This window comes from Sceloporus undulatus, chromosome 7, assembly GCF_019175285.1.
Source record: "Sceloporus undulatus isolate JIND9_A2432 ecotype Alabama chromosome 7, SceUnd_v1.1, whole genome shotgun sequence".
Lineage (NCBI taxonomy): Eukaryota > Metazoa > Chordata > Lepidosauria > Squamata > Phrynosomatidae > Sceloporus > Sceloporus undulatus.
In genome coordinates, this window is record NC_056528.1 from 26,951,692 (window position 1) to 26,971,173 (window position 19,482).

The 19,482-nt window shown below is 43.6% G+C and overlaps 1 protein-coding gene across 4 annotated transcripts in view; it reads right to left on the reverse strand.

Annotated features, from left to right (window-relative positions):
- Window positions 1-4,260: 4,260 nt before the first annotated feature.
- Window positions 4,261-19,482, reverse strand: part of DAZAP1 (DAZ associated protein 1) — a 47,127-nt gene continuing 31,905 nt past the window's right edge. Inside the window, exons 7-13 of one of the 4 annotated variants that reach the window (XM_042478243.1) lie at window positions 19,124-19,206; window positions 15,480-15,633; window positions 13,007-13,036; window positions 11,584-11,724; window positions 11,032-11,214; window positions 5,493-5,687; window positions 4,261-5,394 (exon numbers count right to left, since the gene is read on the reverse strand). In XM_042478243.1, coding sequence (XP_042334177.1) covers window positions 5,222-5,394; window positions 5,493-5,687; window positions 11,032-11,214; window positions 11,584-11,724; window positions 13,007-13,036; window positions 15,480-15,633; window positions 19,124-19,206 — 959 coding nt within the window. In that variant the 3' untranslated portion in view covers window positions 4,261-5,221. Of the gene's footprint in view, window positions 5,395-5,492; window positions 5,688-9,157; window positions 9,248-11,031; window positions 11,215-11,583; window positions 11,725-13,006; window positions 13,037-15,479; window positions 15,634-19,123; window positions 19,207-19,482 lie in introns of all 4 variants that reach the window. The other 3 variants (XM_042478246.1, XM_042478244.1, XM_042478247.1) reach the window with 3 other exon arrangements.

Genomic DNA, 19,482 nt, shown 5'->3' on the forward strand with positions numbered 1-19,482 from the left:
ATTGGGGAATACTTGCCCATAGGGAATCATTGGGGAATACTTGCCCATAGGGAATCATTGGGGAATACTTGCCCATAGGGAATCATTGGGGAATGCCTGACTGTTAGGAAACATAGGAGAATATTTGCCCATACAGAAACGGCCAAGTATTCAATGATTCTCTATGGACAAATATTCTCCAATGATTATCTATGGGTAAGTACTGTCACTTGTTTTACACCCCTCTCTTGCCCTTTCGACACTCCGCTCATGCTCAGAGGCACGCCTTTCCCGAAACGCTCTCCTCCTTCCCTACATTCATGATCACAAGGATCCTATCTTTGGAAAAAAACAAAATGCTGCTAGCACTCTGCTGATGCTCAGAGGCACTGTTGGTTTGTCCAAGGCCCTCGCTTTCGGATACAGAGCCTTAAAAAACCCACATGGAAGGCAGGTGTCAGTGGCACTCTGTTCATGCCCAGAGGCACTGCAGCTTCAAGCCCTCCTCTTGCTGCTTTCTGTGCCTTGCAGCGTCTCAGGCGCGACGAAGACGACTAAAAGGGCGCCGAGGACCCCATTCTGGCCCCGTTTTGCTGCCTCGTTTTTTCCTCTTTTCCCCCCTTCAGCCTTCCCAAAACCCTCGGTAAAATCTCCTTCCGTCTCCGCTTCGGGGATAACGAAGCGCGGACGCTCCCTCAGGCTCATCCCCGGCCGGATGGATGGGGATTACAAGCCGCCCCCTAATTTCCCCGAACAACAGAGAAATACCCACCATCTTGGCTTCAGTCTTCTCTAGGAAAAGGCCGAAGTCTCGCGCGGGCAGCGCTAAGTATCGCGAGAAGAGGACTACTTCCGGCAGCGAAAAGAAGGGAAGCCGCCCCGAAAACCACGCCCACTGTCAGCTTCAGACGGCCGTTTCCGCCCACAATTCTAGTAACGCGCATGCGCAAGGCCTTAAAGGGCCCGCAGAGTCATTAAATGAAGGGGATGAGTTTAACCCTTTGCAAGCCAGAGCAGTTATGCTGGCTTTGTGTTGTGGCATTTTGTGTGTGTGTGTTTTCATGCAGATTTTGACTTATGGCGACCCTATGGCAAACCTATCATGGGTTTTTCTTGCAAACATCTGTTCAGAAGGTTGCCATGGCCATAAATAATAATAATAATAATAATAATTTTATTTATTATGGCCATGGCAACCTTCTTATTATTTATTTTCTATTTGTTTATTTATTATGGCCATGGCAACCTTTTATTTATTATGGCCGTGGCATCATCAACATCATCCTTTGAGGCTGAGAGGGTGTGACTTGCCCAAGGTCTTACAGGGCTGAGCCAGGATTCGAACCCTGGTCCCCAGAATACTAGTCCGATGCCAAAATACAATAACACCCAAAATCCACAAAACAGGGCCAACTAGTCCAACCCTTGCCATGCAGGGATACAGAACTAAAGCATTGGCTGCATCCACACTGGAGAAATAACCTGGTTTGGCACAGCTTTAACTCTTTTCTGGCTCAAGGCTATGGAATTCTGGGAGTTGGAGTTTGTTGTGGGACACAGAGCAGAGCTCAAAACCTCTTGTCATGAAGGAATGAACAAAACATCCTCAGAAATGAACACCCAACCTTTCTTTGAAGGCCTCCAAAGCAAGAGCATCATCATCATCATCATCCCTGCAGGAGCAGAAAACAAGCTCTCCCCATCCTTTACATCAGAGGTTCTCAATCTTTGATCCTCCAGCTGTTTTGGGCTTCAGCACCCAGAAGCCTTTGCCAGCATGGTCAATGATGAGGGAATCTGGGAGATGAAATCAAAAATATTGGGAGGACCAGAGGTTGAGAACAACTGCTCTACATTTTCCTTCCGGTATTAAAGGTAACTATGTGAACTCCATCTTCTCTTACCCAAACTAAACATAGCCAAACTCCCAAAACTGTTCCTCAGAGAGCTTGGTTTTCACATATCACCCTCCTCTGGATACGTTCCACTTGTTAGTATCCTTGAATTATGGCGCTCAGAACTTTGAGGTGAGGCTTGACCAAAGAATAGGATAGCACTACTACTTCCCTCAATCTGGACAATGCTTGAGGAACGTTACTTGAGCTCCTGCAAAATCAGAACACAAGACTTGTGAATGCAGCCCAGAATTGCACTGGCTTTTTTGGAGGCTGCATCCAACCGTTGGCTCCTGCTTAGTCTGTCCTCTAAGATCCCAAGGTCCTTTCTGCATCTACTGCTTTCAAGCCAAGTATTACCCAGCCTACGTTTAACATTCATGGCCTGCACAAAAGATATCCTCCCCATCATAACATCTTTACTAAGGATTGAAACAACATGCAGGATCTGATTAACATCTGCAATTGTTTTTTTCCCCTCTCTCCTGTTTGGTTTGTAACATCTTTCCCAATAAAGAAGCCCATGGAGCTTTGAAAACTTGCAACGAGTATAATGTGCATTTCGGCCAGCCAATAACGGTATCATCCGACGTTTGTGCATTTCATTTTTCCTGCCAACATATAGTACTTTTCATTTCTCCCTTCATTTTGCTAGTTTTGGCCCAACAAGGCCATTTGAATTCAGAGATATTAGCTACCCCTTTTGATTTTGGTGTCATTTGCAAATCTGATAATCATGCTCTCTGTTCCATCACCTACATCTTTTGCAGCACCTTTGAGACTAACTAAAAGGTAAAAGTTGGTAGCATGAGCTTTCCTATAGATTTGAATCTCCTTTCTCAAATGCATGTCTCCAAACATGTTTGGAGACATGCATCTGAGGAAGGAGACTCAAATCTATAGAAAAGCTCATGCTACCAACTCCTTTCGCTCAGTTGGTCTCAAAAGTGCTACAAGATCCCTTTGCATAATGATTTTCCAGACTAACACAGCTAGGTCTTTGAATCATTTATATAGATGCATCCTTAACAAAATGTCTTGGAACAAAACTCAAAGGCATCCTAGTTCTCTCCAGGATGAAGGCTTTGGTTAGTTGACCAGCATGTTAGACTGCCAAATCAAGCTGCTTTGGGTCTCTTTGGAGGTATGCTATTTAATGATGCATGGCCCTAAATCAGAGGTCGGCCAAAGCCAGACTCCATTCCTAAGCACTGGAGGGAGCTTTGGTGCAGCTTCGGATTCTTAGGATGCATGCATCATTTAAATAGCATAACTCCAAACAGACCCAACAGCTTTAATTTTGGCAGTCTGTAACAGGCCCAAGTTACAAATCCACCTAACAGCACTGTCTATTCCACAGTTCACCAAGCTGGTCTACATGAATATCAAGATTGGAAGCCTTACTTAAATCATGATCTGTAGAGAGATATTGTAGCACCTTGGAGACTAACTGAAAGAAGTTGCCAGCATGATCTTTCCTAGACTTAAATCCCCAGATGTATCTGAGGAAGTAGACTTGTCCACGAAAACTCATGCAGCCTGCCTAATTTTTTTCTTTCAATTAGTCTCCAGGATGCTATAAGATCTCTCTACAAAAGGATTCGAGAGACTAACATGGCTGTACTGTATCTTTGAAATAATGATGTACTACATCTAGAGATCTAGTCTACAAACATCTGGAAACATATCTGGAATGCATGAGACATCCATCTAAGATGGAGGCTGGAAAGCTTTGTTGGTTATAATGCAGAGGTCCTCGTAACACATACAAACTGTTTCTGATCATACAGTTGGAATTTTTTGACCGCATGATGGTTAATCCTTCCTCGCTGGCAGAGTGAATCTATAAATCCTCACCCGATGATTCCCAAAGATCAGTGGGCTGTTCCTATGCTGTATTGCAGAGAAAGATATTCCTAGTAATGAAGTTTGGAAAGCTCTAAGGCAGAAGGCAGGGAAAGACCTGACCCAAACCTTACTTACCAACAAGTGCAGCGGCTTGAAAAATTCAGGATGACCTTACTGGGGGATTGTGTGTGTCATTGGGAGATGGAGCGAGGCTGCTCTGTTTTGCATACAAGGATGTAAAAAGATATTCTGAAAACAGAGTGTTAAGGTGTGTCATAGCACTCAAGAACTAATAAATATTTGGAAATTGATAAAATAACCAGACCATACTCTGATGTTTGTGGGGATACAGAAAAGGAACCCTCTTAGCCCTGGGGGTGGCTGACAAGCGTGCAAGCTTTGGAGACACACAAAACCTATCAAGCGGCTGTACTGGCCACCAAAGCTCCCACCCAAAATGGAGCTTTGTGATAACACTGTGTAGAATTTAAGCATTTGGGGTCGTGGAGAGGAAAGAAAGAAGAAAAATTGAGACAGGTTTGTGTTTCTAATCCAAATGTACTTTTCTTTATTCAAACCAGGGGTAGTCACTGGTTAGTGCAAAATGCACTAATTATTGTTTTTTTGCCTGAGGGAAATCTACATCTTCGCAAGGCCTCCATTACACCCCCCTTTAAAGAAAACTACATCCCCAAAAGGTTTTAAAGAACTGAAGCTCAGGTTGAAACGCTGCGCTTCGGAAGTGACGCGGTGCCTTTCAAACAATTCTGCTCAACCCTGTTCTTGCGCTGTGAGCTCAGCTCAGAAACCAGTAACAAAACAACACAAGTAGATTCCCCCCTCCCTCCCTCCCTCTTTTTTCCTTCCTTTTTTCATTTTTCTAATTCCCAGAGTTTCTGGACCAACTACATTAGCAAAAGGTGGCTGGGAGTTGACCCTCACTTCTAACCAGTGCTAATGGAAACCCTGTTTTTTTTTTCTTTTTAAATTAAAAAATAACTCAGCATACATAGTAGAAAATTTCTCTTAAAAATCTCACAATCTGTAAATGTATATATATTTTTTTCTTCTTCTTCTTTAAACATAAAGTTTACAATATATGGTAAAGCAAAGGCTCAGGAAAAAAAAAATTAAATTTCCAACAAAAATAGAGAAAGAAACCTGAAGGTTTTTTTTTTAATTAAAGCTGAAGACGTTTTTAAAACCCTGTAGTTTGAACCAGTGACACGCTCTTTATTTGTGCTGATGGGTTAAAGATAGGGGAGGGGGGATTAAAAACTGCAGTCCAAACACCCACAGCTTTGCTTTCCAAAGCCACCGCCAACTTCTCCGCTAACACTCCCCTGAAAGATGTTACGCTTGCGGTTCCTCCCCCAGCCCCCCCTTGGGCAAAAAAGTAGGTGATTGTCACAAGTTCATAAGTCTGGGATTCCTGGGTTTCAGCTGAGACCAGATATCCTGCTCTGGACAGAACTCCCTGATTTTTACAGATGGGTGCGCTAGCGTCGGTAGGGATGGAAGCCTTGAACGTTATGGTTCTGTCCACGGCCAAAACCACTGCTCCCTGCGGGCGGCCCACTCGAAGGTGGAACTGAAGGGCCTCCATAGGAGGGGGGCTGTTGGCTGGGGTCGGTGAAGCCCTGTCCAAAACCACTCAAGTCTTGTCCGTATCCTAGAAGAGAGAGAAAAGAAAGAGGGGTGGAAGATAAAGAGGCGTTCTGGTTGCCCCCAGCCATTTCCATGCTAGAGGAGACAAAAACATCAACTCACCAGCTAGCTTTCCCTCCACCCCCAATGGGTCAAGACGCCAAAACCCATCATTTCCATCCCATATAACCATCCTGGCCAAGGGGTGAGTGGGAGTTGTCATTGAGCACATCTGCATTTGGTTGGGGAAGGCAGCTCTAAACAACATGGTCACATAAGGATCCTGAGCCCTCCAGCTGTTGGTTGAGACATACTGTCCTGGAATGAGACAGGAGAGAACAAGACACAACCACCCCTCAGACGGACTGAAAAGTTTCCCTACTGCCAGGTCATTTCTCATTTGGGTCTATGGGGCCCATAGGTCAGCTTTCAAGGGTCCCAAGGTGCCCCCCATTCTCCATATGGCCAAGAAATTAACAGAAATCAACAGAAAATCAAGAGGCTGGGTCCAGATGCTAACTCTTTTGGTAGGATCATGAAACAAAACCACCAACCAAATTATTAACAAAAGCACGAGAAGAGAGTGTGCTGCTTTGATTCCCTGTTTACCAAAGTACAGCTGGGGTCTACCTCCTGCCCCAACACCCTATTTAAAGACTAGCAAAGCAATCAAACTGTAAGAGAACGCTAGTATCAGAACTGATCCATCTGGCACAGAACTGTCTGATCTGATTGGCAGCATCTCCCCAAAGCCTGGGACAAAGAAGAGTCTTTCTCACTGCCTGCCATATAATTTCTCTGACTGTAGGATGAGCCTGGAACATTTGGCTTGCAAAAGCAGGATTTGATCCCTAAATTCATTCACACACACACACACCCCTCAATTTAATCAAGTTCAAAGTCAGTAGCTAATACAAAGATGGCCTACTTGCAGTATAAATCACCAACCCAACTCAGCTCAGGTAACAATGTTGTACTGAACCAACAGCTTTTGGTAGGATCATGAAGCACAGTGGCACAGAATTCTTTCAGGGCAGGAAGTCTGGTTTTATATCTCTCTCATACACCTTGAGCCACTGAAACCATCACTTGGGTATCTTTCATCAGCTTAAGCCAATAACCCAGCCAATTTATGGGGCTCAACAACATGTGAAGTAAGTAATGTAACTCTGGAAAACTCTGGAAAGCTCTCTCTCTTGTACAAACAGGTTGGCTGTATGCAAAGTCATTTGTATAAGGAAGCCAACAGAAACCATACTAGCCTCTGTCAGTTCAATTAGGAATTTTCCAAACTGGCATGTCCCTCCTCAGTAAAAATCAGGAGTAGTAATCTGATTTGGATATATTTTCCTCCCAAATTCCTGCAACTTGAGTAAAGGACAACTCGCATAGCTTTAACTGTAGTTTTTTGAGTGGTCATCTATGAAATCACACCATAGGGTTGTGCTGCCCCTGTGCAGAACATCTTCAGACCTTTCTAGAAGAGTTGCATAAGCTTTTTGGAAGTAGTTTCAGCCACCCTCAGCTCTATCCCTCAATGTTCCCACTCATTCTGCTCAGTTTCCAAAGACACCGCACAGCAGCATCCCAAAGGACACACAATGCAGGACACACAAAGAGGAGAAGGTGAGTTTCTGTGAGTTCTGAGATGACCACTACAGATGGCCACTACAATTACAGGTTTGCAACCTATCACAGAATTCCTAGAGTTGTCCTCCTTTGTGTGTTCTGTGATCACGGTAGATGAAAAGCAACTGTGGGAAATGAACGGGAATAGTGAGGGATAGAACTGAGGACAGGCAAAGCTATCACCCAAAATGTATGTAACTATTTAAAAGGTTCGAAAGATGCTCTGCACAGGTGCAAGATAACCCAACTGTGCGAATCACAGAGACCACAAAGAAGGAGTGATATGCCCCAATAATCAAAACATTGAGAGAAAAGTGACATATAAAGGGTCACTTTATGGGAGTGGGATGGGAGAGTAATATTTTCAATTTGGAAGGCACAGGAACCTTAGTACATGTTATAAATGCACCATCTATGGCTTCCAGTTTCAAGAGCTGCGCTGGGGCTTTGCATCCTGATTAAACCCCCAAAGACTTGCTCTCCATCACACTTGTATTGAAAGGGCCATTTCCAATCTCCTATGTTTCTAACTCGTCTGAGATCATTTCCCAAGCTATGCATAAAGCTGGCTTTTAAGCCCAAAGAGAGATCACCTGCCAGTATGGTCTGTTCTGAATGGCAATAGTTTCCTAGTTTTTGACAAAGCAATCTTTCCCAGCCTTGCTACTATCTGGAACAGAGGATTGGTTGCTGTGAATCTGAGAATTTTTTGCAGGCAAAGCATGGGCTTTACATCCCAAATGTCTGCCCCTCCTGTTACTGTATATGTCCATATGTTCTGAAGAAACAGCAAGGAACCACACACTGCTCCAACCCAAATGATGGTTTCTATAGTAGCAATCGAGTGACTAGATCAGAGACTTATGAAAATAAACTTGAAGTTTATTCCTGCCAACCCAAGTCTATGGAATCTGTAAGCTCTTCCACCCACTAGAAAAAGCTAGATGCTTTCCAGATACCCACCCCACCATGCCTTCTGGATAAACCTAAAAAAAAACCAAGGGGCTGATCAGCAAAACCAGCTGCTGAGAATATGTTCAGCCAAACTATGCAAGCACTTGTGCTGCCACTATCCCAGGATTAATACGCGATTGAAATATGGAAATTAATTGAAGGGAAAGGAAGTGTGAGCTGCAAAAAGTATAATTTTGCTCAAGGTAAATAAACCCATACCATGGGTACCTCTTGGGGTTGCATAAGCTAAGTGTGACTTGTGCTTTCCAACTGCTCACAATAGCTACCTATGAAAACCACTCTCAGACTCTTCTAGCCCAAACTTCTTAAATCCTGAACAAGTTTGTGGCTCAGTTCTGCAAGGCTCTTTTCTCTGTCTCTTCCTCTTTCGTGAACCACAGTGCTACGTTCTGAGCAAGTCAGCTGAATTCTATCAGGGCTATCTTCTGTCATTTCAACAGATTTCCTGCAAACAGATGACTGCACTATATCACTATATCATCAGCAGCATGTCTTTAAAATCCATTTGTACCTGCACCCAACAAATGTTCAGCACCAAATGAAGGTGAAGCTGCTAGAAACCACACTGATGAAAACAGCTACTTCACTTCTTAAGACACCTTCATTTCCTTCTCACTGGGAGTTAAAGTAAATAGAAATCAGGCATAAGGATTCCTTCTTGAAAAGAGAAGTACATCACTTTTTAAATATCTTTGAAAGCTTTATCTGAAACACGCAATTCCACTTTTCTGCAGGTACTTTGCTTCAACACAGAGAGGATAGCTTCCTCTTCAGCAAACCAAGGAGGTTAGAACTCTGGTGTGACTTCATAACTCCTCTGTGGACAGGGAAAACTGTCCTGTGTATACGAAACATCTGCAGACACAACATACAGTAAGGCTCTCCCTAACTCTGATAATGCTATAGAGAGAGTGCTCACCACTGTTCTCATGTGAACCCCACAAAATGTAGGTACCAAGTGGCCAGGAAGCAAGCAACCTGAGGAATCTGAGTAATTTGAGGAAGACCAACAGGTGATTGAAGCAGGGGAACCCTTAGGGGAAGGCAATTGCCTCCATACCCACACCCCTTAAAGAGATGACCCCTCTGTAAGGGAACAGAAAAAGGTAACTTCTCTCCCACCATGCCCTTCCACACAAGAGATTACAAGCAAGAGGATTTGGTGTAAAATAGGCTCCACCTACCTAGGGTAACTCACTTCTCAGCCTGACCATAAGTGTGTAAACAAAGTATTGGCCCGAAGCCTGATGGGTCTTGAGAATAGGCACCCAGCCCTGGTAAGAAACGGAGACCAGGGTGACTAAACCCCCAAGAGAGCCCTGCACACAACCTACAATTCTCTCGGAAAAGGTGATGGGGAGACTTACCCACAGTGCAGTGCTCAGGGCCACCCTAGCTGAAAGGCTGACAGCATTTAGAATTTAGGAAGGGCTGAGCAAGTGCCAGCACCATGTCAGCCCTGCTGGAAGGAACATTAAAATGGCTGTGCATCTTAAAGTGAAAACATGCAGAAAGACTGTGATGGCGACACTAGGTATGGTGATACTGCTTTAGTTACACACCAGGAATTTAAAGAACTTCTTGGAATACAGTGTTAAACATCGCAGCATCATAATAGTTGGGGAGCTAACAAACAGTTTATTCTGCATTCCTGGGCATCTTGAACACTCAGCCTGGTTGTACTTATCTTGAACACTCAGCCTGGTTGTACTTTCCTGGTAGGTTGTTTCTTAGGATAGACCAATACAAATTCACATCTCAACTTTTTAAAATTTTACTTTACAAGTGCCCTGTATGTCTTTTTCCTCCACCACCCCCCCTCCATTTCCTCCTTCAGTGAGGATCCTTGGTAATGTAGTCCACTGAACTAAGACTACAGAAATCTGAGGTATGGGTGTATATGCGCAATGTGCCTTCGTGTTGCCTGTGGATTTAGGGCAACCTATGACTTCCATAGGGTTTTCTTAGCCAAGGAATCCTCAGAGGTGGTTTTGTCCTCTGAAATAGTGCTATTTTTCAGCAGTCTCACCTCTAGAGTACTAACCAGAGCTGACCCTGTTTAGCTTCCAAGATCAGATGGGATCTGGTACCTTCAGGGACAAATTTCAAAATGCAAAGAAAATATAGTAGTTATCAGGACAGAGAAACAGGTTTCCTGCATTTTTGACAAAAAACAATTTTTTTAAAAAAAAGTTGCATGTCTTCATTCCTTTGCAGATATGATTCAAAGATGTTGGAAAAATACAGAGGCTAGTGCAATGATACACTCTCCAACATGGAAAAAAATGGGTGTAGACCATCTCCTTCTCTTGAGTAGGAATGTGGAGGAACCAATCTAGGGCATTCTTTTTTGATTATCAGTTCTCTGTCTCTTTCTCTGTGTGTGTGTTTGAGGACAAAAATTCTGCCAATTCAGAAATAAGTGTTGGCAAAGTATAGTTGCATGGGGTGCACTCTTGTGGGTCCCAGAGGTCAAAAAACATTTAGCCCACAAATGACTTCTAGGAGATTCATGGAGGGGATTTTTGTTGTATTTGAGGGCTCCTGGATCATTCTAGTTTGAGAGCTGCATTTTTAATAACAGAAAGTGTTGGTTAAAAAAATGGCTCTCTAGGGCCTAAAATGGCCTAGGCAGGCCTCAAAACGTGACAAAAATGCCCCCTGGATGGTTTTGGGGCCATCTTTTTGGAGGTGTCTCTTTTCCCCAAGGTCTCCTTGGGTATAATGCCTCCTCAGCCTCACACAGTTGCTCACCATTGCTTTAAATCAATGTCGGGAAGCCCCTGCTTAAAAGAACGATATTAAAAGATTCTGTTCTTCACCCCTACCAGTCAGACTGTAGATTCAGCTATGTAACTTTGATACTAGACTCAGCCAATTTCTCTGCTGGCCCTTGAGATGCTATTTCAAACTGTAAGGGGTATTTTGGAAATTCTGCATTAACGTGCATGCAAAATTCTGATTTTGCTTTCCCATGGAGAATGTAAACTAACTAACAAACAAAAAGGAAGCAAGAAAAATAGGTGGAAGAGGAAGAGACAACAAGGCAACCACTTACCAAACTGACTATAAGGGAATTCTGGTTGGGCGGTTGGTGGCTTGCTCATGTCCTGAGTTGGCTGAGATGGTGGCGGTGGTGGTGGGAAAGCTAGTGGTGCTGCCCCAGGAGTGGCAGGTGGTGGAGGAACACCAGGTGGGGCAAACTGGTCAGGTGGAGGAGGTGGAGCACCATATCCAAAGCCTGGTGTCAGAGAGGGAAAAAGAAGGCAGTGTAACCACAGTGTAATTAGAGCATACAGAGGAAATTTCCACTGATTCCTGCCTACTCATCCAAAGAAAAGGATGGGCTTCAAGATTCTTTCTTCACAGGTTCTTTTTCTTGCCTTCCACCCCAGTTACAGAGATATGTGGAACATACCAGTGCACATTCCCCATTGACTCCAGCCAGCACAGCGATCAGTCTCAGGCTAAGCCTCCAAGCGCCAACATCCAGTGACCTGCATGCTCTGAACTTAATCCAACCTCACAGGGCTCTACTGTGAGGATAATATGGCCAGAGGAAGCGACAGCCCATGCAGGAGGCAGCAACCCATTTGTAAGGAATACTCACTGAAGGGTGGAGGCGTGCCATATCCCTGAGGGAAGCCCTGCGGGGGTGGGAAGCCTCCTGGAGGTGTTGAGACAATGTACGAGGTAAAAGGTGGTGGTGGAGGCGGAGCTCCTCTACCTGGAGGAGGCGGGCCATATCCACCTGGAAAATGGAGAGGAGGAGGAGCCAATAAGAAGAAGGTAGAGATAAAGGGAGGCATACACATTTGAACTAGGCCCACGTAACAGGACATTACCAACTACTCTAATAATTAACATTAGCCAAACATCTGTTGCACCCAGAATCCCATAGCTATTCTGACAGAAGAATTTTCATCCTGGATGTTTAGTGGCTCATTCACGTTATGTACACCCAACTATCCTTTTATTTTGGGATTCTAATCCTCAAGGAAACAGATACACAGAAAAGAAGAAGGGAACCCGACTGCATGAGTATACATGGCACATATAGTAGTATAGAGAATATTTCTTAGGGAATGGGGGGTTCTGACTCCACAGGAATGGTCAATATCATTCTCTTCACCAGCTTTCAGCCACAGTATACCCAAGTCAACTACAGTACCTTTTTGACACCATCCACTGAGTCATCTGGAATCACAGAGCTGGAAGGGACCAAAAGGGCCAACTAGTCCAACTCCCTACACCTAGATACAACCCTTAAGCGTCCTGAAATGTGCAGTTAGGAAGAAAATTTGCCTACTGATATGACCCAGAGAAAAACAAAGAATTAAGGCTCAGTTTTTAAGAACTGCCACAAACATAGCTCCTCTATTTTTCCCTGTAATGCAAAATAAAATCATTATGTAACAAAATGAATATGTGCCACTAGATTTCATTAAACAGCAGAATTCCTTTTCAATTGGCATAACTTCCAGATTCCTGAGTAGGCCAAACATCCAAAGTAACTAAGTACCATATACTAATATGAATAATTGTTTTGTAGTTTTCATTAACACTATGTACTATTGTTAACATAGTACTAGTACTACCACTGCCAATATGGCTGAATAAGGTGTTGAAGCCATTCAGGGTGCAAAGACCCAGACTAATTCATTTTGATTTGCATAATTATGATTACAATATTCAGAGTACAACAAGTCAAACTGAAGGCAGATTTTGAGCAGCTCAGCAAGGATTTCTCAATTTCAATTATTAAATAACAGCAGCAACTCTATGACAACCCCTTCTTACCTGGTTTTAAATTATATGACTGAAATGGGGGGGGGGGTATCCAAGGTAAGGGTAAGTTACTTTGTTGATAGATTCTGATATTCCTATGCAAAACAACATCCTGGGCTCAGAATTCTCTACTTCTAAGCCATGTCTTCTGTACCAAGGCTCCAGTCTGAATCTTCAGTAGATCATACAAGCTTGATGTCTGCCCATCCCAATTTAAAAGATAAAAGTGGTCAAAACAAACTTACCAAGTGCTTGTCCAGCTGGTACCCACATACCTAAGTGGTGGGGGAAGAGAAGGAGACATACACACACATAAAAGAAGAGCAGGTCAAACTACGGCAGTGCAGATCTTACACAGCTTCACTGTCAATAAAGACAGTGGGAACATCAAGAAATAAGACCTAGTAGAACTTACAAAGAATTATTCTGAAAAAAGGCATTTTAGATATCGAAGGATGAGGGAAATTGCCCAATACCAAGTTGCAGACAGATGCTCCTCAGGTTTAACCTCCAGTTTCCACCCAATTGTTATCACTGTGCCATTGTATCAGCTGCTGCCTCACAGGGAAAGAACTGTTGGTTCATATATGACAATGACATTTCTGAGGTCAACAGAGGCATCCCCCCACCGCCCAGCACTTAAAGGAATTCAAGTGCAGCTATACAAAGGATACTGTCTTCTACCAGGCCAGTATATTTGTCCATTGAGTCCAATGTGTTCTACTGTCATTATTCTGCCACCGTCCAAGGCTTCAAACAGGAAAAGGCCTTTTCCATCCCCTGCCACCTGCCAGGCAGGAGCTGTTGGCTAAACCTGAGACTGAGCATGTGTCATACCCTGAATGAGTTCCTTTCCTATGGATAGTATCAGCTGAAGTTCCCCTCTACTTTCTGCTGCGCCACCACTTTAATGCCTGGGTAGGAAAAGGATGAAGGTGGATCTTTGGCGCATCCCAGCCTCAGTGCGACAAGCAGAGTGTATCAGTGGGTTTTTTTACGATGCGCTCCCCCAGACTCTCTTCACTGCCTGTCCTCTCGCCCTCAGTTGTCCATAGTTAGCCTGTTTATTGTTGTCATCTTCCCCCTCAATCTTCTCTGAGAAGACAAATTGGCTGGCTGTGAACAACAGTCTGAATCCTCAGAGGGGTCAGTAGGAGTCATCACTTTTCTTTTAGCAGACAGGCTTTGAGCCGAGACAACTTTACTTGAAAGCCTTGCTGAAGTTTGAGACCCCCATGCAAATCCCTACGTTGAGTATAAACATGCTTCTTAGCCAACACTCTGAAGCTGCCTTGCGGCCAGAACAAGGGAAAGGTGGGGCTTCCAAAAGCTGTTTTAACTGCAACATTAAAGACTGCACATCTTCTCCAGGGGCTGTTGCCTGGTGAGGCTTTTATTTGGTGGTAGTGGTAGGGCGTTGTGCAGAGAGGCATCTCTCCAACAAAGACATAAATAACTGTAGTTGTAGTTGTGCCTCATTCCCCAAGGGAGGGACAGAGAATGAAACTGGTCATGAAATGGCCATGCTGTACCTGGTTATGCAAGTGGTGATGCGGGTGACCATGGAGCTCTCTGTTAAGTAAGAGGGCGGGCCCCTCTCTGGCCAAAGCCTTGGAATAAGCCTCCAATGCTGCATTCGGTGTGGTTAACAACCTTGGCCTTTGGGGAAATGTGACTCAAAACAGCAGGTTCCACATGTGGAGCCAAAAAGGTTGCAGTTATTCTGCTCAGTGGTGGAAAATTTGAGAAGCCACAATGATGCCTGAATGCTGAGGCCCACATTGCATAGTGTGCAGTGGAGATTGCATACCACTTTGCCACAGCTATAGCCCTGGGAGAAAAGGGAGACAACCTGCTGGCAATCCGTCACCCTGGACTTATCTCTTGCCAAATGAAAAGGGCTGTGGGCCGCCATGTACCTTTGGGAAGTGCCTTCATCACCCATCTCTCCCATGTTTTCCATGGATGTAGATAAGACAATGCGGGTGCTTCAGTGACACAGCCTCCACCTCCTGAAGTAACTTCAGTGGCAGAGGAGCCGTGTCCTTGACCAGAATAGCCCCATCATCAGAGTGGTCTAGTTTGGCCCAAAACCCTAATGGGCTGTCTGAAACACAACTCTGAATGGGCTTCTTCCTCTTTTTAACAGCTTCACTCCTCTCCTATTGGATCCACAGCAGACAGAGAGGAAATGAAAAGGGAATTAAAAATAGTAGCTACAAATGGGAGAAAAGGGGGTTATATATATATATATATATATAGGTGTTAGGAAGAGAAAAGGAAGAATTAAGTGCCTACCATTAGGCAGATGGAAGGGTATCTAGGGGAAAATGGGAGTTAGCTAGATGGAAAGGTAACCAGAGAAGAAAACAGGAGCAATAAGAAAGTGCTCTGAGCTGGGCAAAGGGAGGAAGAAGATCTGGTATCTAGGATGGCTGGTAGAGAGGAGCCAGCAAAGTCTGTTTTTATTCTGGCTATCCTGAGACCTCAATTTTTCTTCCTGCCAGTCTCTGGGTGGTGATGAAGAAACCCCAAGTCGTGTGGACTGCTTCTCTCACCAGCCCAGAAAACAGGAGTGTTGCCCCAGAGGTAATGCTGAAACATATCTGGGAGTCAGATAAGGAATGATCTTGATGACAGACATTAAAAGGGTATGCTAATATATTCCAGGTAAACCCAAATTGCTCAGGGTCCAGAAGCTGTGGGGGGAACAAGTACCTTGAGGTCCATATCCTTGTTGCCAGGTAGGTGGAGGCTGCCCTGCCCAACCGTTGGCAGCACTAGGCATGATCCGGCTTCCCCACTGGCTGGTGCTGGTGGGCCCTGGAGTTTGGCTCTTGCTATCCCGGGGCTCGGCCCGCTTCACCTCCACCTAAACAAAGAGGTCAAAGTGCTCAGGTGGGGGCCCCATGAATCAGCTTGCCCCCCTCTTCCCTTCACACACACCCTTAAGTTACACTTAAAACTATACCTTAGCACCTTATGACTTATGGCTAAGTACTTTAAAAACAAAAGTAACAGGAACTTATTTTTAAGGCCACTAATTTAGGAAAAAATAATGTTTCTCAGGTACAATGGATGTCAGAGTAAGCCACTCCAAATGTCTTCACTTCACTTTATATGCATTGAGAATAAAGAATTTTCCTGTGTGTGAATGCTCTCCTCTTCTGTTACGTTTGTTGCTTATCTTAATGCAGCAATACTGCTTCCTCAGTGGTTTTTCACTTGCCATATGCAGTTCTGATGTCTTGGTTCGCAGGTGAGAAAAAGTCTTAAAAAGCAAGGCTGAAGAAAGCAGCATGGAGAAGGTACAAAAGCTTTTAAGCCAGACCTTTGGGATGGATGGATATTTGGAGCAGTAGGGGTGAAAGTGATGGGACCGAGTGCCAATATCCACCACAAAAAAACTGTACTTTCAGTTTGGAACATACCTGAGAAACACACATTTGGTTTCCAGTTTCTTTCTTTTTTAATTCCTTTTAAAAACTTAAAAATATTTATTTTTATTATTATTATTATTATTATTATTATTTAAAAGTCTAATGGAAGATAGAGACTTACCTTCCCCAGGCTAACGCTTAAAGAACCTCAATTAACTCAAACAATGTCAGAAGGAATGGATGTGATAAGAGAACCTTACATTACATCTAACAAAAAAAGTAAACAAACATGCAGGTAATAAAAAATGGACAGTTGAGTCAACAAGAAGCAAAACCTTCATACTGTGTTACGTCAGGGGGAAGTATTCTTTGCAAACGGAGGGAGAAGAGGGAGCCAAGCTTAAACTTAAAAGGGAATGTGCCCAAGTCTTTTCAGGCCATGAAGAACACAATATGCTTGGCTTCCATGATATGAGCCCCCCCCCCCATCTAATGTAAGTCTTAGATAGAAATACCAAGTTTTAATCCAAATACACTGAGGTGAAGCTTGTTTTAAAACTTATTTTTGGCTTGATTTAACTGAATCTGAGCAATGGGGTCAGGAAGAGGGAGCCAGAGAACGTCCTGAAATATTCAGCCCAACAGAAGTAAATGTTAAATGATATGCTTGACATTTTGGTTCTGCTCAGCTACTCTATCTATCCCAAGTAGCTGAAGAGAACCAAATATTTATATCTCCTCCAAAGAGCCCAAGATACGGCTTGAAGGTGCAGCAATCCACCTGAAGCTCAATGCTGTGGTCACTGCAAAACCTCTGCACCCTGTCTGAGCTCCCCAGATAAAATTGGGAGTGTTAATGTTGTTTTTGAACCTTTGGAATCTGAATATCTTTGGCCCAAAGTCTGCCACTTATCCCAGCTGTGCTGGAATGCCCAACACACACTCCTGCATTAACTCCCGCAACTTCAACATTCACAACATGGATAGTGCCATGTTGAGAAATAGCTTTAAGTTTAGCTGCATCTGTTTGCAGAAATAATCCATCTGATTATTTACTAATTTAACTGCCATGGCTCATTGCTATGGAATTCTGGGAACTCTAGTTTGTTGTGGCACCAGAGTTCTCTGACAGAGAAGGCTAAAGTCTCACAAAACCAGATCCCAGAATTAAAAGGGATTGAGCCATGGCAGTTAAACCAGTGTCAATCTGGATTATTTCTGGAGTGCGGATGTAGCCTGTGTCCAGCAACAAACCATCTTAGAAAAGCAGTAGCTCTGTTTCTTGCTTGGATAAAGGCTTCATCTATTTCTTTGACTGTAGCAACTACTTTTTATTAAATATGATATTCTGTCAGATGCTTTGGGATGCCGGGATGCCTTACTATTGACTTTAAACATTTGTTGTTCAATTTCTACTATGCCTATGAAGTTAAACTTGTCAGACCATTGGGAATCTCAAATCAGAGAGTCAGGGGGGCAAAATATCCCTTTATATGTTGTTCACTCGGTAGGCAATATAGAAAACTTAAAAGTCCACCTGAAAACTTTTGCTATAGTGTCTGTGCCACCAATCAATGTGGATTGGCTGCAAACATTTTAGGTTCTGCATGGAAATTTTCTGCTTGTCCTTTTGTCCCCAACCCACCCTTGCTTTTCAGAAGCCAGGACAATTTAGGTTGTGGCTGGTCTCTGAAACATCTTAGTCACTCTTCTTGGGGCACAGTTACGTTCAAAGGTGAGCCGCCTAAATCAAAATGAGGCAGAATAATCCATCCATGTGTAAAACCTCTGCAAGTGCTGACAACACAGTATGAAGATGACAACAACCAAAAAGGTCACTTAACTGTATAGTGGTTAAAAAAATACTGTCATAAATAAAAGAATATGTGGAATTGTATCAAAATCTCACAGTAAGTGACCCCCAATATATATTTTTTTTGTTTAAAACCATTCCTTCACGATGCTTGCCCAAAATTTTTGTTGAGATTTAGCCCTTGAAAGGCATCTGTGTACACTGAATCCTCCCCATTCCTTCCCCCCAATGCTGGAATTTGGAATAAAGGAACACACATCTGAAGGAGTGGTAATGAGAAGCTGAGCTTTTGGCAACATAGAGATTTCACTGGCGTTTTAAAAGCACCACCTGCAGTGGCTACTCAGGACTGTCTGCTACTCTTTCAAGGATATCCTCAATGGAAGTGAAGGGAAATGATTTCCTCTTATGGCCATTAAGATTAAAGGTGGCACAGCTTTCTAAAGGATGTTTACAGAAGTGCCTACGTGCCGGTTATTTTTGCGCAATGCCCTTGACATATTAGATGTGATATTTAGAACTATGGCATTGTTTAAACCACAAACCTATAAATCACCTTCAGCTGCTTAAATTGAAGATTTAGGGACCCCTTTTCATACTGATCTGTCTGAAGAGTACTGAATAGAATATAGGAGGCCCCACATTCCACTATGGGCTCATTTTCCAACTGTATAGAGCATGAACCAGGTCTAACTCCTGTGCCAGCCCTGTAACCACTGAAAACTAGCTCTCAAGCATACCTAGCCACAATGCATTACTGTGGAAGCTGGGCAATAATGATGGACAAACTGACTCGGTTGAAATACAGTGATATGCAGTTTGAGAAATTGTGATTTTAATGGGCAAAATGAACACTGTCTTCTCCTATTGGTCTATCTTACACTGTAATACAAGACATCTACCTTGGATGTAACAGGAAACTGTGGTTTATCAAAGTCAGCCAACATAAGAAAATAGGAGGCGGCAGTGCACAAGTACAATGCTCATATTGGGGGTTAGATAAAACAAGGTTTGTCTGAGTGATGAATTAAGCCCAGGTTTGACTCCACTCCACCCCACCCAAGTTCAACTCCCACCACCACACTACCTGGTTCTATTCGCCAGCCAAATTGCTAGTTGCGCCAAGCCTCAGCTTTGTCTTAAGGTAAAATAAAACTACAACTACACACTTTTTTGCCCATGATGTCGTGAAAATGCATGTTGACAGCCTGGTCCACTGATTGTTCGTCCTCGAAAGTAATAAATCCAAAACCTAGCCAACGACGAAGAGTGAATCAAGGTAGCAGGGTGTTGTGACACAAAACAGGATGATGAACAGTATTAGGGGCGGACCAAGGGTTCAAGCAAAGGTTTCAGGTGACCTAGGCATGATTGCCAGTGATCAGGTCTTCTAAGATAAAGAAAAATTATAGCCCCTCAGTGTCATGGGTATAAATTTGACTAGTGGGTTACATTTTGGGATAGCATTTCTAGGTACCTCTCTATCTTGCACCAACAATTAAATCCAGTCCTGAGTAGGACAACTGTT